At 41.1% G+C, this 27712-nt stretch overlaps 1 protein-coding gene across 1 annotated transcript in view; it reads right to left on the reverse strand.

Annotated features, from left to right (window-relative positions):
- LRRC1 (leucine rich repeat containing 1) overlaps positions 1–27712 on the reverse strand; it is a 73100-nt gene that overhangs the window by 17676 nt on the left and 27712 nt on the right. Inside the window, exons 5-13 of the mRNA XM_026034300.1 lie at positions 20879–20935; positions 19262–19325; positions 18481–18555; positions 16606–16750; positions 13647–13765; positions 12597–12680; positions 3216–3331; positions 2154–2326; positions 596–732 (exon numbers count right to left, since the gene is read on the reverse strand). Of these exons, the coding sequence (XP_025890085.1) occupies positions 596–732; positions 2154–2326; positions 3216–3331; positions 12597–12680; positions 13647–13765; positions 16606–16750; positions 18481–18555; positions 19262–19325; positions 20879–20935 (970 nt within the window). The remainder of the gene's footprint in view (positions 1–595; positions 733–2153; positions 2327–3215; positions 3332–12596; positions 12681–13646; positions 13766–16605; positions 16751–18480; positions 18556–19261; positions 19326–20878; positions 20936–27712) is intronic.

Below are 27712 nucleotides of genomic sequence, written 5' to 3' on the forward strand. Positions count from 1 at the left end.
TAAGTACCGTGACAGATGTTCCCACATCCTTTCTTCATGTGGGGAACGAATGAGCAACATTCTTGCTGTTCATGGACACTATGGTCTTTTCAAAGCAAATGGTGAAGAAAAAAAGCTAAGAGACAGACAGAAAATGGAAGCGAGAGAGACAAACAGCGTAGCAAACTTAACAGGGACACATGCCAGAGTGCTGGAATTCTGTGTTAGGCCCTATCTAGTTTCAAGCAGAAAAGCTTCACAGATGCAGCAGGAGGAAGATCCTATCTTGTTACTGGAAAGCTAGAAGGAAAACATCTTAAGGAGACTCAGGAAAACCATGCAAAGCAAACACTCGTCTTGCATCAGAACTGAAAGATACGTTGAGAAAAGAAAAAAAAAAAAACATTTTCAGTCAAATTTTAAGTCAATACGAAAAGCTTTGGCAGTTAATATGAAAAGTTTCTGCTATAAACATGCAAACAAGAAGTGTGCAGCCACAGCTGAAATGTTTATAGAAAGACAGCTCAGACTTTTTTTTTTTTTTTTTTTTTTTTCTCTCTACACTTTTGTATTAAGGACACGGTGCCTGGGGGTGCCCAAGGGTTGCCGAACCTACCATTTCATTATCCTCTTCATCTTTTTCGTCTTCTAAGAAGCGAATTGCACTGACTCTGTTCACCGCCCGCTCATTCCACGTCTCATCTGACACTTCATTTACCAAGCTCTCCAATGCACCACATCGTGGCAGGTTATCTGTTAGAACAGCAAACATGACTGAGGATTAACAGAAAGTCTAAACCCTCAAAACATTTATTTTTATTAATTGTAATAACCAAACAACCACTCATCTGGGTTTACAGTGGCCTAGTTCTGTATTTTGGAAAGAAAGCAGAACTAGTGTKAATTTCCTGTTATCAGGCATACACGTTCAATCAGTTTCTATAAAAATGAAAGGGTTTCATATTTGTACAGTATTGGGTTTGTTAAGTTTTAATGATACGATGATTTAACAATGTAATTTAATATATTTGCCAAAATGACATGCTCTTCTTTCAAATTAAGGCTGCCATGTGATGTAGGCCAGTTCCCTAGATGACACCCCACAGTCACTGCTTTTACTAACATCATCCTTCTGGTACTGCGACCTCAAGATCTCCTCCCCTTGAAGCCATGAGACTCATTAGAGGAAGAGGACACCRCTCTTGATTAGTTCTGTTTTCTTCTGCTAAATCTCACAAGTTGCTTTCTTATTTAATATAATCTGTATTATCTTAAAATCCAGAAGCTGACACAGAACTGAATCACCTCTACTGTTTTCAATGACTTCTATCCATTGCTTTACTCCAGCTTCTTAGAACCTACAGACAGAACTACACTGACCTCCGCAGTGAGTGGAGAACAAGCCCTATGGTTTCTTTGCAAAGTCTGTGCTGGGAAGGGATGAATTACCCTCCCGTGATCACAGCACGAGTTTAAATGATTAGCTCAGAAAAATTACCTTGAGCAAACTGCTGTAAAAGCTTTGGGGAGATAAATAACGACCAGGAGTTACTGGAGCGTCAGCCTAGCTGAAGAACAAGAGTTTAAGGTTTGAGCTAAGGCAAGTTTAGGCACAAAAGATAAAAACACCCTCCAGTGCAGATCTGCCCTTCCCCATCARTTCAGTGTGTCTAAGAGTATAATGAAGTTACTGTACAGCATCTATSCTTGAAAGAAGCATAACGTGCTACAAAGTAAAATGCCTACTGCTTATTATTGGCTATTCAATCGTTTTTCCAGTATTTTCCAGTGATTGTAACTGGAAAGTCACCAGTTGTCACCATATATATCTATTCTAAATGTRTAATCTTCGTATACAAACATGGGCACCACTATTCATCCCAGTGGAAAACTTCATAGGATGATGCAATTATGTGCAGCTCTTCATGCATTTCATCTATTGTAGTTGGCTTTGTATATTCAGTAGTACTTACAGCCATATTTTGAAGTGTTGTGAAAACTAGTATGTTTAAATATATATATATGATTTTTTTGAAAAAAAGGTGGAAAAAAAGAGAGTTATGCTTATTAACCTAATGCACAGGTTTCAAAAACCTGTTTTACAAACTTTTAGGTAACGGGCAACACACTCAAGGCAGAAGTATTTATATGTAAAGCAAAACTGAAGTATTTACCTTGGCAACCAGGCTCAGAAGGCATTTGAGGCAGTAATACACACGTTAAAATTTTTTCCCCTGTTTCAGGGTCTGTATCAGTCTGAAACGTCAGCAACGGTTGGGACTGGTTATCAGACAACCACAGAGCCTTCAGCTTTAAGGTAGTCAGTGAAAGGGGAAGATACATCAGCCTAAATGAAGAAAAAAGAAAAGATGCAGGGAAATTTCTTGGGCGCTTACGAGTCAACTTCTTGAGCATCTGTTTAGCATAGATTACTGGCTGRGAATGAACAGAGAAGTGACGTCAACAAACAAGGCACTGTGGTATCCATCAGCTCAAGCTATTCCAGTCTCATTGTACGAACCTGCAGCTTAACTTTATATCGTAATTGCATGTGGCAGAGAGTACCAGATAAAGGGATGCTGATGAAACAGTGTTTCTTCAACTGCAGTTAATTATAGTAGAAGATTGACTGCTGCTGCTTCTTTATGGCTTTGTACATAAAATTGCCAGAATAGAAGCATGTAAGTGCTTATGAAAGAATTACACTGCATCAACTGCATGCCTTTTGCTTTTCCCATAGTTGTTCGCGTTGCCTTAATGTAACGTTACGTTATTTTGATTTCTGAACCACATCAATTAAGATTCACAAAAACAACACAAGGTCAGAGTTACAATATTCATTACTTGCATTATATTTTGCTAAGATAAGGCACTCTATTAACATTTTTATTTCACAGTCAACTTCTGCTGTGAAGTTATTTGTCTTTAAGACAGATAAACTGAGGTTCTACTGAATTGCCTCAATTCTCAGGTTTAGTTTAGAAACCTGGACTACACAAACCCTGGAACTTACCTTTTCCTCACCAGCAAAGCAACTCAGAAAACCTAAGGAGGTATCAGGCAATTTATGCTACTTTGTGCCACGGAGGCAGGTGGCTTGGGCAATAGCGATAGCTATGCCAACCCAAAAGTCAGAAATTGCTTTCTGCCACTTCATTCTTTTACCTAAAGTCTTTGTCTTTAGGGAGAATTACGTAAAACCAGCAGAAAGATGCGACAATACAAAAGTCTCCTACCTGTTTCCAGCAACATCCAGAACATGAAGTTCAGTGGCTTGTGAAATTTCAGGGGGGATTCGCGATAATCTGTTGTCACGCACAGAGAAGACGTTGAGACTGCAGCAGCCCCCAATCTACATGAGCAAGGAGAGAAAGAAAAGAAAAGAAAGAAACCCAGGGTCTATTTTTGTTGCAGCACTCTCATCCAAGCAAAGGCATGCAGTGCAGGTCACATAAGATGTCAGAGCACATTCAAGTCACGACGTCTGCAAGACACTTCCCCGCTCCGGGGCACAGTCTGCAAACGAGGGTCAACGCAAACGAAGCCTGGCCTGAAGCGCTGCAGTAGCTTCCTCAAGAGCTTCACTTGGGAATAACGTACAGGGTTTCATAGGAAAAGGCAGGTTCTACCTACCTTTTACAACTTCCAAAGCTAGGAAGAGATGAGTAACCTCATACAGGTGTCACTTTGTAGACCCTCATACAGATGTCACTTTGTAGATCACTCTCAAAGGACTCGTTTTAGTTTTCCATGTTCTGTATTTACATATTAATCCTTTCCCCCCYATACTAACCATATAGAAACAGGTCAACTGGGCCTCATGCAATATGAAATGCTAAATAAACCAAGCAACTCCTGCCATTTGTCGAGTTAACAAAGAGTACTGAAGGGATAACAAAAAGTAAAAGACTTTGTGAGCAACATCTTTGGTGCCCTGTTTTATTAGCAGTATCTAATTTCATGATGATTCCCAACTGAACTGCCCAATTTAACCTAATATTCTCTAACATTTTAACCAAATATGAGCATCTGCTTTCCCAGACTAGTTTTTGGGCACAACAGATGAGATTTTTCAGGTCAGGTACATATTTTCAGAAAAATAAAACCCCTACGTTTAATTAAAGGATCATTCAGCCTTTCTGCTGCAGGTGGCAATTACTACTCCTATAAACACTGAGTATTAATTTTAGCAACTTAAAAGCTGCTTCAAGTAACTCTTTGTTCCCAGTCACAAAAGCAGMTTGCCTTTACTTGCTTATCTTGGGTCGCTTCAGAAAGCACTGCTGCTTGCTTTCCAATTCCAAAACTCACYGCGAGACACAACAATAAAAAAACCTTTCTTCTCTTACTCCAACTATTAGAGGCAAAATATCGTCTGAAGTTTTCAAGTTAAGCCCACTTAGAATTGAACTGCATTCAGCAAACCTATGGAAAATTATAAGTTCAAAAGATAGGGCTTTTAAACTTACACACATGTAAATATGCAAATAAAATATTTCATACTTTTATCTTTCCAGATAAATGCATATAATTCTATTACAGCTGATGCTTCTTTAAGCATCRCTTATAATAGAATTGCATGCATTTGTACCTTCATATATACATCTTCAGAGGAGCTAAAAGTACGTCTCTTCYACCAGCTATACTGACTACTGAAAGGAAAACTTGCTTTTAAGAAGGACCCTGACACAGCCAACATCTCTCACTTAACCTTGGTCAGAAATCCCCAAATCCAATTTGAAATGACTTACTTCTATGTTCTAGTTAACTATCATTTCTGCCTCTGACAAAAGCAGAAGTCGATCAAAATGCATAAAAAATGACTCCAAACATTGACCATTTAACTTACACCATTTTTCAAGGAGAAAGGGATTTCAGAAGGGATGCAGCCATGACTTTGAAAATAAACCCAGCAAATGGAGCACCCACTCACCTTCCTCTGCATTACACAGACCTTTTAACAGAGGACAGCAGCTATCAGCTGCTCAAGGCTTCTGATTCACAAGCTATTGACAGTGCAACGTCACAGCACAACTTCACGTTGACAAAGTAATATGTGGAATGGTTTCTCAAAAATAACTCACTACAAGCTGTAGCTGTTTCAYAAAAGGATGAGCTTTCCAGGCCCTGGGTTTACACCAGGAGCAGCCCSCCCTTGTTAGTCATTCTAGCTCCTGAATTAAAGGCCCTAGAAATCAGCATTCAAATCATAAGGGGACATTTTTAGGACAGTAATTCTGCTAAACACTTTAAAGCATTTCTAGATTATTAAATAATGTGCCTTGACAGGTTCACAGAATATGGAGTGCCATATCAGAAGAAAAAAAAAAAAAAGTATATAATATATATATACACACACACACACACACAAAGTGTCTTAATTGGTGCATCTAACATGAGGAGCCGTGAGAAGCCAGAGGTACAGTAAGTGAATGTTGGATGAACTGGCAAGTGATGCCCTACCTGTACACAAAGTGGCTGCTTTTCTCTGAATGAAGCTCAGGTTATCCAGTGTGGGAGCACAGAGATCCACACAGSCCAGGCAGGCAGGCGAGGCAAGCCATGCAGCCCCGATGAGACCCAAACCTCCACGCTCAGCACAATGGGAAATGCAGCAGCGGAACCAGCCAGCTCCAGTCACCATGCACTTAAAGCAGCTGAATGAAAGCTAGGAGTGGAACTGTGCACTGAGTAATACTTACAGGGTTGCCAATTTACCTSACCCATAATTTTCCAAGCGGCTAACAATTAAGAAAATACAAGAGATGTTCAATTTGTTTTCCTTCATCCACACTGGACAAGAGCATGCCAACAAACGGACACAGAACATACATTCTTTCACTGCTACAAAGAACCTCTATGTTGTTGCKATCAATTATTTTAGCTTTGCACTATCAGTCAACAGATAATTGTTAAAAGTTGTGGTTGGTAATACCCTGGTATTCAGAGGTAAATAAGATTTTTGGAAGAAGGGACTGGGGGAAGATACCAGAGAAGATATTAAAATCTCTTTAWAATATAAACTGTCTTTATAAAATGCAGGCAGCCTCTACCAAGCAGTTAGCATCAGGTGAGATACCACAGAAAAACAGATAAGCCAGCAGTTACAAAAAAATAAAATCTTTGTCATTTCAAAAGAGATCACACCCATCCAGCACTGAAGACAGACATTGGGCCCAACATCTGGAAAACCTAAGCACAGAGGGGCACCAGGGAGGCACAGGGCATGCTGAAGGAGAAGGGTCATCGCAACCAGCTCTGCGGTTACCACCACACCAGAACCCCGGTGGTTTGGCCAGGAGTGCCCCGCTGAGGAGGAGCCASGCGCCCTGCTCATGCTTTCCCTGGCTTGGACCACATGCTTGCACCAGACGTTGCCAAACCATCACAGAGGCACCAAGGACACACTTGAGACTGCAAGCCCATTTAACAGGGAAGCACACAGGTCATGTCGAGCATGGACTTCAGTTAATAGACAGGCATGTGCTTAGTTGTAGGCACATGGATAACTGTTCCAAAGACTTGAGGAGRCTTCAAAGTCACAGAATGGTTGAGGTTGGAAGGGACCTCTACAGATCATCTAGTCCAGTCCCCCTGCTCCTGCAGGAACACCCAGTGCATGGGGCACAGGGCGGCATCCAGGCGGGTTTTGAAGATCCCCAGAGAAGGAGACTCCACAGCCTCCCTGGGCAGCCTGTGCCAGGGCTCTGTCACTCTCACAGTGAAGAAGTTCCTCCTCACCTGGAGATGGAACTGCCTGTGTTTCCCATYACCCCTTGTCCTATCACTGGTCACCGCTGAGAAGAGCTTGGCCCCCTCCTCCCTACAATCTCCATTCATGAACTTACACATGTTAATCAGATCCCCTCTCAGCCTTCTCTTCTCTAAGCTAAACAGGCCCRACTCAGTCTCTCCTCATACRAGGTTCCAGTCCCTTAATCATCTTAGTTGCCCTCTGCTGGACCCTCTCTAGAAGCTCCATGTCCCTCATACTGGGGAGCCCAGAAGTCCTCCTCACATTCTTCTTTAACAAACTACACAGCATAAAAGTGTCTCAACTCAAAAATGTCCCAACTCCAAAATGAGCTGTACATGGCTAATTAATACACAAAACTTCTGACACTTATTTTATTCCAGCAATTTTAAGTTAAAAGTTATCCACTTGTCTGATCTCACCATCCCCCCAAAATAACCAGTCCGGATTAAACAAAAGTCATTAGTCAGAATGAATCCACAGAGAAAAGCAATTCCTACAAGCTATTAATTCTGAGATAAGCAATTTTACAACTGTGACATCTGAACAAAATGGTTTATTTGTAGGTGGACTTGCATCAGAGTATGAGTGTCATTGAGGTTTCCCATCAACATCTACCCTTACTTTACTGACCTTAAAATTACTATACTTTTTTATCTCATAATCTGCTAACTGCACAAAAGCAACTGATCAATTCTGTTAGCCTTTAACTGTTAGCACCTTTCCTGCACATATAAGCTATGCAAGAACATGAAACTGTGACAAATACTAACCCTAATTCCTCTTTAGTACGTGACTAGTTCAACTGAAGAACTAGTGTCATCTCTTATGCAAGTTTCAGTACAGCTGTCAGTACCAAAAACTCTTAATAGGCTTATACAACTCATGTTAATAAATAGGGAATTTAAACAGTTCCTATTTCATTGTGGAGCCTTTTTCTCAGGGCATCATTACCAGAATTCTGTTTGGATTCAGAGCAGATAAAGTCAGAATTTTCCTTGGCCCTAGATAATAGGCATTTAATCCTTTAACTTCAAGGATAGAATGTATTTAGAGGCGGAAGAAACGGTCCTATTAGCTAAACTTTAAATGAGCTAGTTTCTATAAATTCACTGCAACCTCCCTGCACCCCTGTTGAACAGCACGGAGGGAGCAGAGCAGCACAGCTTCTCTTCCAGCTCCCTCACGTTGTCCCACGTTGCCCCTTTCTGGTTTCCCTTCCACCCCCTCCAGACACACAAACAAACTCTTCTACATACATGAGAGAAGCGAAGGGACAAAGGAAGTTAAAGCCAGAAACAGCAGGAAATAATCAAGTGAAATGACTAAAATAACTAAATGTTTAACTAATAAAATAACTTAAATTGTTAAAAAAAAAAAAAAAAAAAAAAAAAAAAAAAAAAAAAAAAAAAAAAAAAAAAAAAAAAAAAAAAAAAATAAAATAAAAAAAAAAAAAAAAAAAAAAAAAGCAGGATTATACCCAAACAAACCTACAGTTTTGCCTACTGTAGTAATATTCTGGGCACAATACACAGGAGAGCCAGGCAGGACACGTTACCAGATCTCTGCAAGTTGTAGAGACTCATTAACCAAAGCGCATGGACTGGCAAACATCCTAAGGAGGTTATTTATGTAAGTGCCAAAATCAACACCTGAGTTTCACCAGAGCTCCGGTGCCAGGGTGGGATTTCAAGACTGAAGAGTCACCGGGCAGGTCTGGCGAGTTTGAAGGGAAAAACATTTGTAACTCTGAACAGGTTTAGACATACTTGCTTCTTGCTGAAATCTGTTTCGCCATTCACTTCATTTAGAGCAGGATCAAGCTCTACAACAAGATACTGGGGTAAAAACCTGCCAGTGACTCAACTCTCTGTCAGACATTCAGCTGTTTCAGATCTACTTTAAATACCGAAACCAGATACAGAAGAACATTTGAACCAGGAAACTTTGAAGAAGTTTTGCATTCAAGTCCCTCAATAATCCCAAGAAGTTTTACAGCAGAAGGTAGAGACTCGTTTTACAGGTCTGCAGAGAAACCATCTGCTCATGTAATGGAATGGTAGCCCAAAATCCAACCCCAGTCAACTGCTAATCAAAGGAAGAAATAAATAAATAAATAATAAAGGAGAGAGAAAAGCTAAAACTCATAAGTTACCTCACCAGGCTAAACAGACACCCAGTTTCTGATACTGCATCTATAAATATTCTCTTTGCTACAAGCAGCAGCCTGAAGGTAGGGGCAGACACACAAGCACGTGGATACACGGCACACGGTGCAGATATTCTTCTGTTCAGCATAGGCTCCCACTTCTCCTACACACCATGTTGCTAGACTCTACAACCCTTTCCCCTCCAGCAGAAGTCCTGAGGTGGGCAAAGAAAAGACTTATCTCACACCCAGTTCTTACRGGTGAAGGTCACCACCTCCCAGCTGTTCCTGCAGCTTTGATGGCCAGAGAAAGGAGGAGAGAAAGCAGGAAAGAGAAGGAAGGAAGATWTCAGCAAGAACCTCGGCTGCACAGGCTCTACTCCCACCTCTCTGCTTCTGTGTACAGAGGCTAAGGCCGACTSCTAATCCAAAGGGATGAGACTACAGTCTTGCCCTGCTATCTCAAGGGGCATCTTGAGCAACACGCAGCAGGCAGTGGTGGTGAAAATGACCGGGGTCGGAATCCTGTGACTGACTTTAAGTATTCATTAGTCAGCCTGAAAGGAAAATAAATGCGAAAGATGGATTTCTCACCATCAGGCAGAACCTCCCAAACAAACAAACAAACAGGTATGATAAAAGTATGATGTTCCATCTTTTCTTCAGTTTTCCTTCTTTTTGCTGTTGTTTTTCCAAAGCCAAAAACAAGGAGAAGGAAGGCAGAAGGCAGGCATCAAGACAGCAAATTCTTCCTCCCTGCCATTCCCAGCAATCACTGGCATCTTTGCCATTATCAGCACTCCTGAAGCTGCTCCTGTGCAGAATTTGCACTGCAGCCAACAGCACTCGATACACCTGGGCACTGCCCTTGCACAGAGTACTCTCAGAGCTATAAAGTGTGACTGCTGAATTCCTTGAATTTTAACTAGAAAACTTGTACTACAGAACAGCTCTTATTTGGTTTAAAGCAAAAGGCTAGAGATTAAGAAAAATGCTACACAAAGAAAATGAAGCAGCAGAACCAAACAAACATGAGCAGAGAACTGTCTCTCTATTCAAAAGTAGCATTTCAGCATTTTTAAAAGGCAATCTAAAGACTTGAGGGAAAAAATATATTCTCGCACTGCCTAAGCATAAKGATTTGAAATTGCAAGTCTGGGTGGCTACATAGTTGGACCTGCAATGCACTGACATAAAGACGATTATAAACACAGGCCATGATAGAAGTTTTTTATGGATTCGGGAGTAACTTACTTTCCACTTGTTACCATTGCTAGCTCTGAACTCAGATCTAGAAGGCAGATAATATCTCCTGTTAGATGAAGACTCAATTCTTTAAATTTCTTTAAATTACAATTCTGAAACAAATTCTACAGAGGACAAAACCCCACATATTTTAATGAAACACTTGGGAAACCTTATGTTAGCTGTAATTTCAAAGTGTTTGCTTTAATAAGAAAGATACACAAGCATGGAGACCTTTACAGAAAGAGGAGTCTATTTCAAAGAAGCAGATACCAAGGAGGTCTCCACACTCATCTGCTCACACTCCCTGTGAACCACRCTCTCCTGTACTTACCTTATGGGCTTCCTACAACCCTCCAGTTCACCTGGTTTCAGGCAACATCTTCTTCTTCCTCATCATCCCCATTCCCCAAACAGACCCCCTTGCAGAAGGGTGTCCCTCCCTTGTGCACTGCTGGCCAGAAGCCCTGTGTGCAGTAACATCCTCCATGCAGGTTTTTGTTCTTTGCTTCTCCCTCGCTGGCTCCCTCACTGTTCTGGCCCCAGTCCTTGGCATCTTCAGCATCGATGCCGTTGGCCTGCACCAAGTCCCTGCTTCTCTGATTTCCCCAGACAGACACATACATGTATCAATGCCACCTCACTTCCTCCTGAATCCRAGCCGCCTCCTCTCACCCTTGTCCTTGGTCCTTCCAAGCCTCACTGCTCCCCTCACACATCTCCCCCACTTGCTCTAGGCTTCGTACAGCGCCTGCAAGTCCTCAGGAGCTGCCAGTTTCCATCTCTTACATATCCCGTGGAGCTACTACTTTTGTTTGTGCAGGTTGATGATAGATTGTTTTCCCTGTGACATCTGACAGACAGGGCATTCCACTTTTCCTCAACCTTCTTCAAAACACAAAAATTATTTGGGAGATTTCTCCCTTTCCAGTGCTACAGACAGCCTGAGCTAAGGGTACTTATACATTACATAAGTTATGAATGATGAATCTGGAACTATAGTGCATCTATAAAACCCCACATGCTCTAACACACTCAGAGCAGCTCTGCTTTAGGGGGAGTTGGGCACAACATCATACAGGCTCAAGTACAAAGCCTCAAGTAAAAATCCTTTAGCATATTCCATGGGTGTTTTAAGTTCTTTATGAAGGCAAGGGAGATTTCCTGCTAAAGAACAAGATCAAAACTGTCATCCAACATCCAGYCTCGAAACCTGGTTTCCCTGGGACCCTCAGTCTTGCTCTCATTTATGCAGCCAGGCAGGGTCTGCTGACAGCAATTTTTGGTTCAGAACTAGCAGTACCTCAGAGCAAACTGTCCTGCCTGAGGAGCTGCAGAGCCCACGTCATGTTCCCTCTCCCACCACCTACCCAAACAGGCATTTACTGGACTGGATAGGCAAGAATATGTAAGGGCTTCTCTGCAACCAACCTCTTTCCCCTCTCTAAACCACTCTATTTCCCCTCCTTTTTCTTCTTCCCCTCCAGGGCCTCTTCCCACCTCCTGGTTCCTGGACACYTTCCTTCTTCCTCAAGACATCCCAGCTCCATAAGCTGCAAGGCCTAAAAGGAAGYGAGTGCTGATTAGCCAGCCTTGATGCTTCTCAGGTCCCACCACCATCTGCCACCTGACAACCCCTTTTGCTCCTGGATTTTTGGAAGTGACAAAGTGCTAACAAGACCCAGGAGTCACATGTTCATTACAGGTAGGAAAATAAAGAGGAAGAATTACCTAAAATTATTACAAAAGAGTAGTGTTAACAAAAGCAACTCCATCTGATGCCTCTGTTATGATTCCTCTTTTCAAACCAACCAGCCAAATCTCTTTCCAGAACTTGTTTCTGCACTAAGGCCATCATTGTATTTAATTTTACATCATAAATTCTAGTCTCATTTCACACCTTATTATTATGAGAGACAAGAAGACCCAATGATCAAAGCTATAAGACTTAAGATATGAATGATTTTGGTCACTTTAGGTCTGTGTGTCAGTAATCTGATATCTCCAAACAGACCATCAAACTAGTGCTAAATTTTTGTTGTTGTTTTGTTTGGTTGTTTTTTCAGAATCTGAAACCTGCACTTCAGCCCTGTTCACAAAAGCAAGGTTACAAAAACTCCTGTTTGTATTTCTGCATTATCTATGGGATATCTGTGTTGAAACAGATTCACTCAAAGAGATTTTCTAGTCTTCAGACAGCACTGGACCTGACATCCCCACTAGGAATCACTAGTTACAAGCTAATTAGATTTGGGCCTTCTTGTTCAAAGTCATTTTGACCTTTCAAGCCACACGACTACAACTGCTGTTCAGCTCTGATGGACAAGTTCCTGGCTGTGATCTCTTTCAGAGGAACAGAGTAGACCAAAGCTCCCTGTTACTTCCTACAGGTACTTCCTATAGGTATCTGAAATTGGAGATTTGTGTTTGTATATTCCCATCTGAAACAGTTAATGGCACAAAACTTACCTCTTTGGGCAAAGAAGTTAATTTGTTTCTATCGACATTTAAGTTGTTCAGCTTCTTTAGTTTGCCAATGCTCCTCGGCAATGTCTGCACCAACAAAAACAAAACAGTGGGCAAGTTAGCATGGCAAGCTCACCAAGTCAGAACAAAACTTATCTCACTTTAAAAACAAATTATGGGATTGATCCATTTTTAAACTGGAGTTTAAGTATCTTTGGCCATCACCGTGCCTTCCAAGGGAGTTTCAAGATATTTCAGAAAAAAATCTACACAAGATTTCAAATTCTAATACCAACCAATTCAGGGGTTATCTCTGCATTTAGAAGACAGATGCATGACAGCTGTTAAGAGATGCTTGTAAGCAGAWTGCCCATGGTATCTGACTTGAGGATTCCTAAATAGCTGATTGAGGAAGAGAAGCTTCCAACTCAGGTGCTATGAATTTATGTCTGGAGATTTGTCCTTCCAAAGGGCATTCAAACAGGCTTAACCAAGCACCAACCTAAAAGCTCAAAGCTAAATTTTTATACAYACTCTCCATTTCAAGTGTCAGTATTATGTGAATGCAGCTTTACAATAATGGAAAGAAATGCCTAACAGAAGTAAGTTTCAAATTTAGTTTTAAATAATATCATAAATGTCTGTCTGAAGCACAGCAGGAGGGCAGGAGATAGTACAAGAGCASCTCTGGAGCACATGGGACTTCTATTCACTTCTAACAGGCCTCATCAAGGTAACACAAAGCAGGACCTGCAACCACGCAATGCCACACAAGCTCCACATTAAAAAGGCAATGAAGGGAATGATACCTGCCCCTCAGGCTCTCCAATTTCCTTAATGATCATGAAAAATTCAAAGGTGAATACATAACTGCTTAAGCCTTTGGAATTTAACTACACCTCATTCAATCTTCGGCAGTCATTTAACAGGTAGAAAGAAGGTGTCTTTAAAGGAAAGTCATTGCCTGGCAGTAGCAATGGCAAGTGGCCTTACAAGCCAAGTGAATCAGGCCTAATCACCCCCAGCCATGTGAGCAGTGAGGACCAGACTTACCAGCAGCTGGTTTTCAGTTAGAACTAATTCAGTAAGGCTTTCRCAGTCTCCAATTGCATCTGTTAGCTGAATAAGTCTGTTCTGATCAACCTTCAAGATGGACAGCCTCTTCAGTTTTCCTGCACAGAAAGGACACCACACTTGTTTGGCTTCTATCCTCAGGTATCTGCTTTTAGTCAACGGAAAATCTTGTGCTACAGAAATTTTAGAAATTTGCTAGTACAAGGAAATCCTTTGTTTTTTCAAGTAAAAAAGAAACCATGCACTGCTTTAGTTGCCACTTGCACCACGCTTTGTGAGTTCACCAGGCTATTGAGTTCATATTCACTATTAATAGCATATTCAATACTTATGCATGTTACATTGTACTAAAAATACAACACGAACTGAATACCATGTCAAACAGCTAAAAGCTACAAGTCTGCCCAAAGGCCTGTACACACACTCATGAAAATCACATTTTTCTTTATATAATAGTTGTAAGTAAAGGAGTGCTCAGCAGAGACCAGAGACCTATGCCGGCTCAACCAAGAAAATCTTACATTGAAGAGACAGCCAAATCCCAACAAGGTCAAGAATCAAGGCGTTCTTGTCCTAAAATACCAGCTAGCTAGGAAGGCATGAAGTCCAAAACCACCTCTTGCAGCAGACACCAAACTTTGAAGGTTTTCTCCTCAGAAAGACCATAGGACTTTCCAGAGCAGAAAGCTCACCTTGTTCTGCTGCTTGAGCCAGAAAGATCTTTGCTGAGCAATGGAAAATAGTGCTCATAGCAGCAAAATCCAGGACAGGGAACTGAGGAGCAACCACTAGTTGTTATGGACAAAATTTCCTCCCCGGGCGCCCGCCTGCTGTCCAGAAGAGCTGCAATATGTGGGCAGATCAAACCTGCTGATAACGTTAAGTCATGAGGAGATGCCTCATACACTGAAGGACAGCAAACTAAACAGAAACCAAATGAAGCTCAGCATGGAGCAAATCCTTGCACTTGGGCAGAAAAAATAGAAGATGCAACTGTAGAGGCTGGCAAGACCCTGGCTGTGCAACACCCTGGGGTTATGGTAGGTGACAGGCTGGAGATGAACCAACTCTCCACAAATAAAGTAATCCACCACTGGGCTACCTGAGGAGAGACACAGATCAAGGGAAGTTGTTATAACTCCCATCTACTCAGCACCTAACCCACAGTATGGTGGTTAGGCTGCCCTCCCTCCACCCCAAAGTTCAAAGAGTTGCTGGGGATCAAATATAAGGCCACCAAGACAGCCATGGGCACCTGTGATCTGAAGCGGAGCGAGCCAAGGAGGCATTTAGGAGCAGCCTGCAGCATCCTGAAGGAAAGAGACAGGGATGACTGAGCCAAAGCCCTTTCAGCAACAGCAGGCAAGACAGCAGTGGCCAAGAAAAGTGGCTTGGAGGTCTCTACTGGTCAGTAGGAAAGACTTCCTCCCTAGGCAGCAGAACAACACTGAAAGAGGCAGCTTACAGACATATCAGATCCACGACCATCCCCAGGGGCTTTTGAGACTTGACTTAGACAGAGCCACACGCCGTTGGTGACAGCCCTCTCTAGCCTTGCTCTGAGCAGGAGCTCAACTTGATGGTGTCTACGGGTCCAACATCCGACCGATTCCACCCCCAGCTGAGCTCCTCCCAGGGCTTCCACACAGACCCGGGACCTGAACTCCRACTCCAGCGCCAGATTTTCTCAATTTCACACACAAACCAAGTTTCAGTTTTCCACAGAAAGAACAAGTTCAGCAGCTCTACCCACTCTTCTAGACACGAGTAAACTATTATACCTATACAAGTAGCATTTTTCTTGACTTGAAACAAAAGCACATCCAAAAATACACACCAAACACACATGCAAACTAGGCCTGACCTGGAATGCCTTGGCCCTTCATTCCCACCTTCCCCAACAAGGGACCTGCATTTAAGAGGCTGCTCAGGCACAAGCAGTTCTTGGTCACCTACTGGTTACAAAGTCCCCTCTAGTCAGCTCTAGGGTCTATATCCTTTCAGAGAGTACAGCAACATTTTTCACCTACAGAACAGCCCTGGCCAGCTCATTACAGCAGAGAGGACTGCTGGAACTCTTTACCAAACACACACTATTCAACTATAGACAAGTATTCACCCCCCCAAACCCCTGATTTAATTTCTAGAAAAATATTTACCTTTCCATAGGCTCATAAGGCATGTGGTGTAGGAGGGAACATCCATTCTATACCACATTTTTGCACTTTCCCAGTTAAGGCACATGCAGAGATCCTCCCTCCCCTACAACTTGATATTTCTGAGAAAACTCCTGGCAAGCAGAGGGCAGGACATAGCCCTGCTGCTGCAAAAACCTGCTGATGAGTTGCACCAAAGAATCACTCCCTGAACTCCTCTTCACAACTACTGCATGGGTAAAACTTTCTGCCTCTTAAAGAAGCACTGCTCACAAAGCAGTGTTAAGGGGTCCTACCCAGAAGAGCTGCATCTTGGTTCCTCCAGGGTGAAGAGTAATAGACTGAAGCTGGAACAGCTTTCCACCAGTTTACTACAGGATTAATCACACTGTTCAGCTCAAGGTTAATTACATTTTCCCCACTAAAAAGGAGGCCTTTTGTGGTGGTTCATCAACCAGTTTCATTAAGTGACCTACAGCCAGTTACAAGGTAGAATTTTTTATGTTCAAGAGTTATGACTGGGACCCAACAGGGACATACTAATTTGTATTTTGTTTGGGTGGATATCAAATACAAGCCTAAAACAGGATTAAAGAGGTAGTCATCATGCAGACAATTAAAATGCAAAGGTAACAGAGCTATGTATCTTAAACTAAGAAGAAAAAACATGCTGAGCCAAGCACATCTCTTACACGAGATGAGATTTCAATAAATTTGAAAACAACTCTCAGTTTACAGCTGATTAAATGGCTCCATGTGATAACCTTCACCTTTGTACTTACCAATGCCATCAGGTAAGACTTGGAGTAAATTCTGAGAAACGAGCAAGTCTGTTAAAGAAGCCAGACCATTAATTTCTTCAGGAAGGCATTCCAATTTATTTTCAGAAACATCCAGACAAAGCAGGTTTTTCAGGTTTCCGACTTCCTGCGATACAAGACAAAGTGTAAGTCGTGCCCGAGCATGTAACACACAATTTGAAAAATGTCTTATCACAGTGAAATTTCGTAAGGAAAAAGAGCTCTTTGTGTCTTTGTGTGACCTATAAATGCTGTAAAAGTAAAGAATTCTGATTTACGTGATATGTCAAGTGACTCAAGTGACTCAATTACAATTTCTTATTTCAAATATTCACAGTTGGCTTCAGCAGGCAGAAAAGSTGCACTGAGCACAGCCAGGCAAAACAGCAGCTGAAACTAAAGCTTTCCTTAGGTGAAGACTGCAAAACTGTTGTTCAGAAGTACAGATTATCAGGCTCCAGGTAATTAAAGGCTGCCTCTCCCAGCTAACCCAAGGCAATTTGGGATTAGTTTCTCCTGGCTGATACAGCAACACACCACCACGTTTAGGGATTTCTTATCTTCCTATCTCCCAATTGCAACAAAGGGAGAAAAAGGCGTAAGGAGAGCTAATCTAGCAAGCATGTTAACATTTCCAAGTTGCAGTGCCACCTCTACAATTACCAATTATTACTTGCTTTTTCATGGGGGTAATCTGCCAATTAGCTTATGAGCCTGACTGCGATACCTTCTTCCTATTAGCCATTACAGCTCCTACTTGTTCCCAGTATGGAAGTACCTCATATTTTAGAGGTGCTCCAAATCATCCTCAGAACAAAACATCTGGGGAGAAAATGGGGGCCTGGCCCTTATTTTTAACACATATGAAATTTTCATTTAGTGACAACCTGAATCCAAGGTTCCCACAAGATCCGTCCTTTTACTTAGAAAAAGCTTCCCTCTAAGAGACTCTTTCATTAATGCAGGCACCCTCAGGAAAAATCCTTAACCTACCAGCTAAAGAAAAATCCATAATTAAGGCCAGCTTCAATAAAAATGATCACTGAAGTCACACTTGACCTTTTATGAGCGATTATCAGGATTTAAATACATCTACTTAAAAAAATTCTTCACTCTAGCCAATAACAATAAAGTCAAAGCCCACTAAACTGTAACCAGTTTCCAAGTTAGTGTTGACAGTGGGTTCAATACTGCAAATAACACCAGAGTGCACAAAGAAGGGGAAAACAGGTTTTGCCTTGGCTCTAAGGCAGAAATGGAAAAAAAAAATCTCCTACGCTTCACTAATGTTCTGAAGAAACAGAATTTAATGTATTGAATGCTAAGGCCTCTCATCTTGCTAAGGCTAAGGCCATCTCATGACTGTTGTTAGATGGAGGATTTGCCTGCATTGATCAAAATTTCTATTTATGGTCAGAGTTCCATCATTATACTTGTCACACACTGTTTTTGAACAGCAGTTGACCACAGTTCATCCTGAAGACTGTCAAAACTGCAGCTTAGATGGATACAAAAGGCCAGGGTTAGCTCAGCCAACTGGATGTTCCCTCATCTCTGGACCAGGATTACAAAGAGAGGATATTTCATCCCATGAGGTGAACACTGTGTGTACTACCAACAATTCCTTTGTCGAAATCCTGAAACAATACTTGACCACGCAGAACAAAATTTACAGTCTCCTACAAAACCACTTTTTTAAGAGGCAATTGTTAAACACTCAAAACCTAAACCAGGCAAAGTAAACTGGAGAAAAAAACAATACAGAAGAGTATTCGATTGTCTCCCTCCTTTTCAGTATGGAAGAATGTTTTCTTTTAAAAGCAGCTTCAAACCAGTGTAAGTGGAGCTCATCGTTACCTGAGGTATTTCGGCTAATTGGTTTCCATCCAACCAGAGGTCTTTCAGATTGAAAAGTGCACCAATTGTTTCTGGCTAGAAAAGAAGCAATAGTGTTGGGTAACATAAGAGCTACAAGTGAACACCCGATAGTCACCCCTAATTATAATCCAAGGAAACCTATTCCTTATTCCCAGCACTATTCAGAAGTACCACAGATGATGCAGCAGGGTGCCTGTAAGTATTTGGGAACGCTGTCACACAACTTAGTTACTGTAGTTTCTTACATGAATTAATAGATTTAATTAAYTTACTTAAATTTRCTTAATTACTGAAAGTTACCATGCTTCGTAAGTATACAGTCATAAACTGCATGTACACTCCCAAGCACAGCAATTACAGCACTGAATTGAAGTAAGTTAAGGAAGAAAGCAGGTATCTTCTGGCAGATCCAGCTGCCACAACCTGAGCCCCTGCCACATTCTGCCTCACTCTGTTCCCAGAGGCTCCCACCACCTCTGGAAACAGGAGGGCACCTCCAGCATCCTACAAAAGCTGAAGTGTTAACAACTTATTTTGCATTGATCATTAGAAATGATCTGTGCATCTCTTGTTCCAGAGAACAGCTGCAGAAATTTCTCAGATAAGACCACATTGTACTGAATAGGACTAGGACACCAACAACCCCCCATGCCAACATTTATTTGTATATATAAAATGCACTTTTCTTCTCCAATTTTGGACATCCTAGACAAGACATGCGAGACAAGACCAATACATGTTAAGCAGCATGTTCTCTTACCAAGTGATAAAGTTCATTGTTTCCTAAATCAAGTTCTTCTAGTCGCTGTAGCTGGGCAAGTGATCTGTGAGATAAGTTAAAACAAAACCACATCAGACGAAACCAACAGAAACCCCAGGTATTTGAATGATGAGCTCATTTTACTGAAACTTGTATTTCAAATTACAACAGATTCTTGACAGACAGTTATTTTACTGGGCATAGACCATTTGCATTAATATGCTGTCAAAAAGAAATATTTGATTTGTCAGTACAGCTGTACGCCCTTGAAACATAAAACTTGGCCTAGGCAATCAAATCACTACCCAGAGGTTAACAGTCAGTCAGTCTTCTGGTGTGGACAAAAGTTTAGATTTATTTGGGGGTGTTTTAAAGTTATGCAATCAGAAAAAGTCATCACATTCAATGGCGCACAAAACAAGCATAAGCCAAAACTCAGTAAGTTCATCATTTGCCTCCTTCAACCTCAACTATCCATTCCTGAAGACTTTCAGGCTGACTTTGGAAGTGAACATTAACAGGTAACAGAGGACCATCTTCCTTCCTCAAAAACAGCCTGTTCCAGATTTTCTGCTTACCTTCCCCAAGCTGCAGAAGCAAGAAAACCAGAGGCTTGCTGCCTTCATTACTGACACTTAGAATTTTCAAGCAGCAATAAAAATGTCAACATTTATAGCATCTTTGTTCTGGCACTTCACAGAGAAACCTAGCCAGCAATTCAGAGCTTCCAATTGCTGACATTTAAAGTTCCTTGTGGCTCACAGCTATAAAGAGCTGAGCCTAACTCCTAACTAGGTGGGAAGGAAAGGCACCCAAAAACAACTGGGGAACAGGTTTTAACTCTGGGGAACACATTCTGATCTGAGATTCTTAGAGTAGCTTAGATCTATTATAACTGAAAAAAAAAAAAAAAAGAATTTTTTTTCAAAAAACAAAACTCGTGAAAACAACAGCCAGATAAGGAGGGATAGAAACTACTCCAAACAGACAAAGCCACCTCTTAGCAGCCAAAAACGATGCCAAGTTGTAAGATACGTGCTGGATCTCACTGACCTCCTCTGCCAGGTTGCAGAGAGCACAGAGTCACCTGGACGTCCCCCTTCAGTACGCTGGGGCTGGATTAGGACTTGAGACATCACTAGGCCTAGTTTTTAGTTTGGATATCCAGGTTTTTGAAGSTTTCAGCTATGCAGTCCTTAATATGAGAGCTCTTTAAGTATTACAATAGGCCACGCAGCACTGCTGAAACCTCAGAGATTCTCTTGCCCCATTTTCATAGTGATGAAATTGCATTGTGAGAACAACCCAAACCACCACTCCCCTCGATGATGCATTAGCTGCATGTGTGGAGGGAGCCACGTTTTGTGAAGAAGTATTTTATCCAGAATAGCTATATCAAGCAAAAGCAATCTGCACAGCCTGCAGACKCCTGCTCCTAATTATGAGTCACAGATGTAACTAGCTGTTGTTAAAACAAAGCTGTATCTCATAAATGCTCTTTGTCAATCCACGGTGAATATTTTTTTCTAGCTGTCATTGAGTTTCAGACATTAGCAAATGTTAAGAACAAGAGCATATGTTGTGTTAATATGATCAAACGCATGAAATGTCACTTACTCGGGTAAATATGTCAGCAAATTTTCTCTAAGTTCCAGCGAAGCCAGGTTATAAAGGCTAAAAGGAAAAAAATAGATTTTAATGCAATTTAYTTTTTATATACTGCACTTTCAGAAGAAGAAAACTGTGGTTTACATGGCTTAATGCTAAATTCTTGTGAGTTGATTTTTTTTTTTTTTATTCTAGCAAATTGTCATCTGAAATGAAGCACACACAGAGTGGAAGCGTTGCTTATTTCCCTGTGACAGTGAAAAAATATTGGAGTTAGGAAACAAACAGGCAAAACATAAAAGCCCATTTCCATTTGCCGTGAGGTCAGTCGCTGCAAGGTACTAAGCAGCATATTCGTAGGCATTTAATTTTCTAATCTGCTTTCAGAATCTGATGCGGGCTACAAAAGTTACCGAGCAGCAGCCCAACTCCCGTGCTGCCTCTGACTGCGGCCTGCTCATTACTCTAAGTGACAGGAGGCTTCTAAGCCGCTCGCTTACTCCGCATCCCGGGCTTTTCCTAACATCACCATGGCAACGTTCAGATTTTTCAGGGGTTTATTTATGACTAAATGGAACACGAGGAGTCAGACATGATCCCAACACCATAATCTGCTCTAATCCTCCAGCGTCTCGGGGAAACATAAAAATCAGATATGGTGCCCACAAATAGGCCGCTCCTTACAACGGAGTTAAGTTCGGCCTTAGAGCGTGGAGAGGGGGAGAGGGAAGTAGCCTGTGCCTTAAATAAAATTTAGATTGAAGAATTTCACTAAATTCRAAACACCTCTTAACATGCAACCCGAACAATTCTTTGCATATGAAAAAGCCTGGTAAGGACACCTAGAATTGAAATATTTGCTTTCACTACAAGCAACACAAACTTAAGAAATGGCCAGACCAGTAGTTAGTTAACCAGCAGTCAAAATGTACCAGAGAGATGTTTTAGAAGTCTGTTACAATTGCAATTAAAAGATCAGAGAGAATAACTCATACTGCTGCAACCCAAATCATCTGACAGAAACTAGGTAGTGAGGAAGTCCTCTTCCCAATGAGAGGCAACAACACAATCTAGAAATTACAACACTGAAAAGCGAATTAAAAAGGGATATGGCAGCCCACATCTCCACATAAACTGAGGCAATAAATGGGCAATAAAACTGAGGGGAAAGGATGGAGAAGGGCTTCTCCCCATGCTATAGGAGCCACCTCACGGCAGCACAGGCTCCTCCACCTCAGACTGACCACCTCAGACTGCCACTATGGTGTCTTCACCGTAGARGGGTTTCCAAAAAACTTCCTCCAACCCTTCTTCAAACTTCACACCTTCTCTTCAAGCAGATTCTCTTTTGTCAAGAGACTCCACACAGCAGCAGGTTACCTTATCATCTGGTATTTACATTTTATCCAGCGTATACTTAACTCGTTCCCCAACCCATTAAAGTGTCTCTGAGTAAAATGGTGCAATCTCTTAACTTCTTATCTTACATCAGCTACCACTTAGGCTGTGGTTGAACACAAGCCTTTGTCAGCAAAACCAAGTTCAGAAAGAAGTGCTTGGAAGCCACCACGTTAACCCGTGCCATTGCATGGGACCGGGGAACTCATTCTGCCTGGAAATAACCCAGCAAAAAAGAGCAACCGGCTCCCCAGTCATCCCTTCAGCTCTAGGTGAGTAAAAGTGCCAGAAAGGTTCAGAAAACAGAAGCATCTGTAATGCTGAAGCCACCAGTGCTTTGAGAGATCTCTAGGTAAGTGGTTTGTGGACAGTCTTTATTAGCTGTGTTTGGGTCCAGTTATAGTCATGTATTTCAGAGACTGATGGTGGCTGATCACAGTGCCAGGTTGGGATCTGTTMCTATCTATGGGTTATGTTTTCACCTCTAAGGTCACGAGCTTTATAGAGGAGAAAATTCTTCATAGATATTTTTACTCAGATCATGCTTAAAATGATAATTTCACAAAAGGACAAAAAGAAGGGCACTTTCCTTCACCTCTTAACCTACTGTTTGTACTTCTTGGAAATGCTCTAGTCCCATGAGCAACACAAGCAGACCCCACTGACAAAATGAAGTTTCCCACCAAGTAATATGAAATAATTTACAGAATCATGAGCTGCTCCATAGACTGAAGRGKWTTTTTCTTTTTTTTTTTGGTTTGTTTTTAAATAAGAAGTGACATAAAGTGATAAAAAGTAACCCAGTCTGCACAGACACAGGCCAYGATTCCAGCTGTGGCCGCTCGCCCAGCTCACTCCAAACGCACCGTGCGCCCCAGCACAGCCCAGACTGTCCTAGGACAGAGCTCACCCCCCACGGAAGCTGCACACATGAAAACACGGTGTAAATGGCATCATAAGGGAACAAAACAGCCTGAATACTTTCTAAAAATTATTATGGCAAGAAACTGTTTCAGGGAAACTAGTGAAAGCTTTAGCTCTGTAACTGCGCTCACCGCAGGCAACCTCACAATCCAACACGTTCCACAGAAAGGGATCCCCCTCAAGCACTCAGCAAATATTCCTCCAAGGCAACCACAGGAGTCTCCTCCAAAACAAAGATGACACTAGACAAAATGAAAGTACGTTCTTATAACCCGAGCCTATTTTGCTTTGGAGTAATTGGGAAGAGGTTATCAGTAACAACACATTTGATAAAACGTGATTTTGTGTACAACAGCAGTTCACTGAAGTACATAAAACAGTGTCAACTGCTATAAAAATAATAAAGAAAAGGAGAATATATTCTGAAATATTCTGAAATATTCTATGTTGTTTCCACATCCCCATTCCAACAGCATGGGGAATACTCAAGGAGGACCAGCAAAGACTCCTGAGGCAAGCACTCAGCAGCACTGTGCCAAGCACGCTGGAGAGAGAGAGATGGAAGATGCTGGGAGAAAACAAAGAGGAAGATTAAAAGGCAAAGCTAAATAATAAATAATAATAATAAAAGCTAAATAATAATAAAAGCTAAAGCTGCTTGGTCAATTAAAAAAAAAGAACAAAAACCTTCTCTATTTGATTAACAAAAGTCTCAAATTTTGATCTTGTATCAGGGGAGCATCACAGTGGAGCATACACAACAAGAAGTCAGATTTGGGGAAATAAGAGTTGCAGGAGATGAGGAATTTAAACCTTCACAGAAATGCTCTATTTGCTCCTTTTCCAGGGAGTTTCAGTGGAATGCAAAATTGAAAAAGTAGCTTTGGTAACAACCACCTATAGAGTAGTCTTTCAGTCCCACTGCAATCCCAGTATCACAGTACAGCATTTGCAGAACAGCAAAGAGAAGCTCCGCAGAGTAACACGTGTTGTTAAAAAGAACGGGTTTCATTACAGCTTAAACAGCAGGATTTTAGTGCTCTTATTGCAGACTCACATGAAGGCAGYGCAGCCAAAGGCAGGGAGCAGCACGCTTGCAGATGAGGCTAGAGCTTCCTCTCCAATTGCAGAAGTGTCATGCAAATGGCTATTTTATCCAGGAACGTTTTCTAAGAAAAGTTGAGGTGGAAAACTCTGCGCTTCAGAAGCTAAAGTCAGAATACAGTATAGATGCAGTATTTGGTCTGGCTTTATAYTTTTTATGCACAATTAGCCATGGTTACAGGACACAACCTAAGGATTCAACATGCACAGATGTGATAYTCAGTCTGTATTCTGGTTACTTCCACCACTTCCAAAGGATTTCAGCTCCCTGGGCTAGCAGCTAYAGCTCATCGTTGCTGGGACAGGGCCCTGCCTCTGGATCTCTCCATACAGAACCTGACGCCCTTGAAACATTCAGCCAGACACGAACCTGGGAAGGAAGAAGGGCAGTCTCAACTCCGTAACTCATTTTCTTTTTTATAATATATAAATATATATATAATATATATATATATATATATATATATAAACAATGAACACACAGGTCGTCCTGTCCAGCAGGGTCTTTTGAGAGACAGGAGGGTAACTCCTGCGGTGCTCAGACAGCAGCAAGCAAATCATATGAAATGCATCATATTTAAATACATTGCAGCTTGTTCCCACTGTCCAAATAAAACTCCCAGGAACCTTTCTGAGCCTCCCCCAGGACACAGCAATTAAGTGACTCGTCGTCACCTGTCAGGATCCTTTAGGCTCCTTCCATCCCACAAGGCTTCTAGCTGCAGACTGACAACTCAGTCAAAACCTGACATTTAACTGCTTTCTTTTTTTTCTTCAAATAAATAACAGGATTAATTAGTCACTAGCCAGCTCTCAAAATGCTCCTTACTCAGCACTGAAGTATTTCAGAGTACAGCATATACTTCTGAGACAGGCTCCTCATCCAGGGGATGCCCTGAAGAAGCCTCTTCCTCTCTCCCTTTCCCCACTCACTGTGGAAAGATCCTGAAAAGACCACTCTGAACTCCTGCATCTAAATGAGCTGCTGAAATCCATGTGGTTTTGAGAGCTTTGGTAGCACCTTTCCCTTTCCAGGATCAGCTACCAYCTCAGTTCCTCCTTGACTCTCCATCTGTCACCTGCATGTTCTCCATGGTCACTACCTGCCAGCACCAACCGCTTAACTCCTCCTAGAGCGTCTCAAAGACCATTTGGACTTTTGCTGCAAGGAGATTTCCTAATACAACAAAAACAATATTAGCATTATAAGGAATTACAGGGAAGGATTATGCTTCTTGAATTTCCTGAGTTCCGTGAATATACCCATATAATTTGTGGTTTAAATTCTGCTACTATGCATTTTACCCCCCTCTTTTTAAAAGGCTGAACACTGCCCGCTTCTTCTGCTTCCAAGTACTGCTTAATGTTGGCGTATAATTAGGCAAAGTTATCATGAAAAGTGCTCAACATTCATACCCATTATATGGTATTCTACAAATAGAAGAAAATTGCAGCGGGTTTCCTTTCCTCGAGGAGCTTACTTTTCCATAAACACAAGCTTGAGCTCTTTTCCCAATGTCTGTTTTAAACAGGCTCCCCTCTTTTTCTTGACTCCCCTTCAGCCAGCTAAACCTGTTCTACAGTGTTTGAGACAAAAAGCAGCATAAATTAACTTCTCTAAGAATAATCCTATAGAATTTAAAGAGGGCTCTGAAGCCAGCRTCATATAATAGGGTACAGAATGTTTTCTTTGAAATTCTTAGTTGCTGAATTGTACAAATTCTTATGCAAGTCAGAAACTAAAGGAAGTAGTGATTTCCTACATGCAGGCACTTATCCATCCAAAGCACCCTGTCCTTGTGCATGTGAATTCCTACAGGTCCACCTCTGAACAGAGGTGATGCTGTAAAAACAATGCTGCAAAAAAGAGAGGTAACTAGATTTGGTTTTGATGAAAGTGTTCTAACATCTTCTCAACAGCAAAGATTGTTTTTCCAACAATCATGTTTGAGAGCAGTTTCACCCTCTTTCTGGGGGCAAAAAATTGAAGAGACTCCTGTATTTATGTTTTCTCACAGAGATGGTGGAAATGGATATAAAAYGACGAGGACAAATATTGCTTCCATGGAGAGCTTTTTGTTAACAGGAAGGCATGAAAGATACAAACGTTGGTGATTCTGTCATTCTAGACTTAAACTGGAAAGACACTTCAATCCAGAGGAAGGCTTATCCATTACTTGAATTGAAAACCAACACAAAGAATTGTCTTGTAAAAACCTAAAGCTTAAGTTCTTCTATAAGTAAAAACACAAGAATAAAAACCTTTAGTATCTTGTCAACCTATACCTGGAGGAAAGACTGGAGACAGGCAGTAGTAAAGGTCACAGGCAAAATTTAAGAGTGGAGCMAAGTTCTCTTTATGACCCAGCGTTTCCCTGAATACGAAGCTGAGGAAGCCCAACTCACTAACAAGGCCTGGTCTTGGATTTCAAGTTGCTGAAGTCAGTTACTTTTGGCCTGTCTCTCTCTCCCATAAGCCAGCTCCAAATATGACCTCCAAAAGGTAAATTAAACAGATGTATTAATCTTTTAATAAGGTAAATTAAACAGATGTATTAATCTTTTAATAGATTTATTGATAAATCTTTAAGGGATTTATAATTACGGGATTTATAATTACTTACTTACTCAACTGCTGTAACTGCATATTTTACAATTTGCTTATCAAGGTAACTGAAATGGGCTGGGGAGTCTAAACCAATTCATTATTTCAACAGGAACTTATTTTCCAAGTATATCCTATTCCACTTAAGCGACATCAGTCTTCCACTACTTAAATTTATATGCATATAAACTTTATATGCATATATTTATCTAAATATATATATATATTTAGATATAATAATTTTATATAACTGTAAATCATTTATGTATATAAATTTAACTACGTATTTTATATATATTTAAATCCTAAATGCATGTTCAATATTTCTTCCTTTTATAAAACACAAGATGTTAAATTTCTTATTTAAATGCCAGATGGCACTGCATTCATTAACTATTAAATTGTTAAAGAGCTCTCTTGAAATCTATTTCAAGCTGTTTAATATTCAGTTTTGTTACTAGCAAACAGCTGTGAGTAACACTGATGCTCCACCTACCTTAACTCTAAATATTACTTGTCAGGCTGAACAGAGATAAGGAGGTGAAAATTTAATATATATTAACTATATATAAATTACAGATTAGAATAGGCCCTATGAAGAGTTCTCATCCTGTGCATTTGTAAGACAAGCTTCTCCCTCACTTTTGTTTTATCTTTTTTTATCACTTTTTTTAGTTATATGTCTGTATTTTAAGCCGCCATTATTATGCTATACCTTAAAAAAGTGCTGTAGAGTCTTGCCCCACGCAGCTTCTTCCATGCTGTAGGCTATAATCTATATGTGCAACCTTCTCATAAAGACAGACAAAGCA

Source organism: Nothoprocta perdicaria, unplaced genomic scaffold (genome assembly GCF_003342845.1).
Source record: "Nothoprocta perdicaria isolate Ctin4 unplaced genomic scaffold, notPer1 scaffold_141, whole genome shotgun sequence".
NCBI lineage: Eukaryota > Metazoa > Chordata > Aves > Tinamiformes > Tinamidae > Nothoprocta > Nothoprocta perdicaria.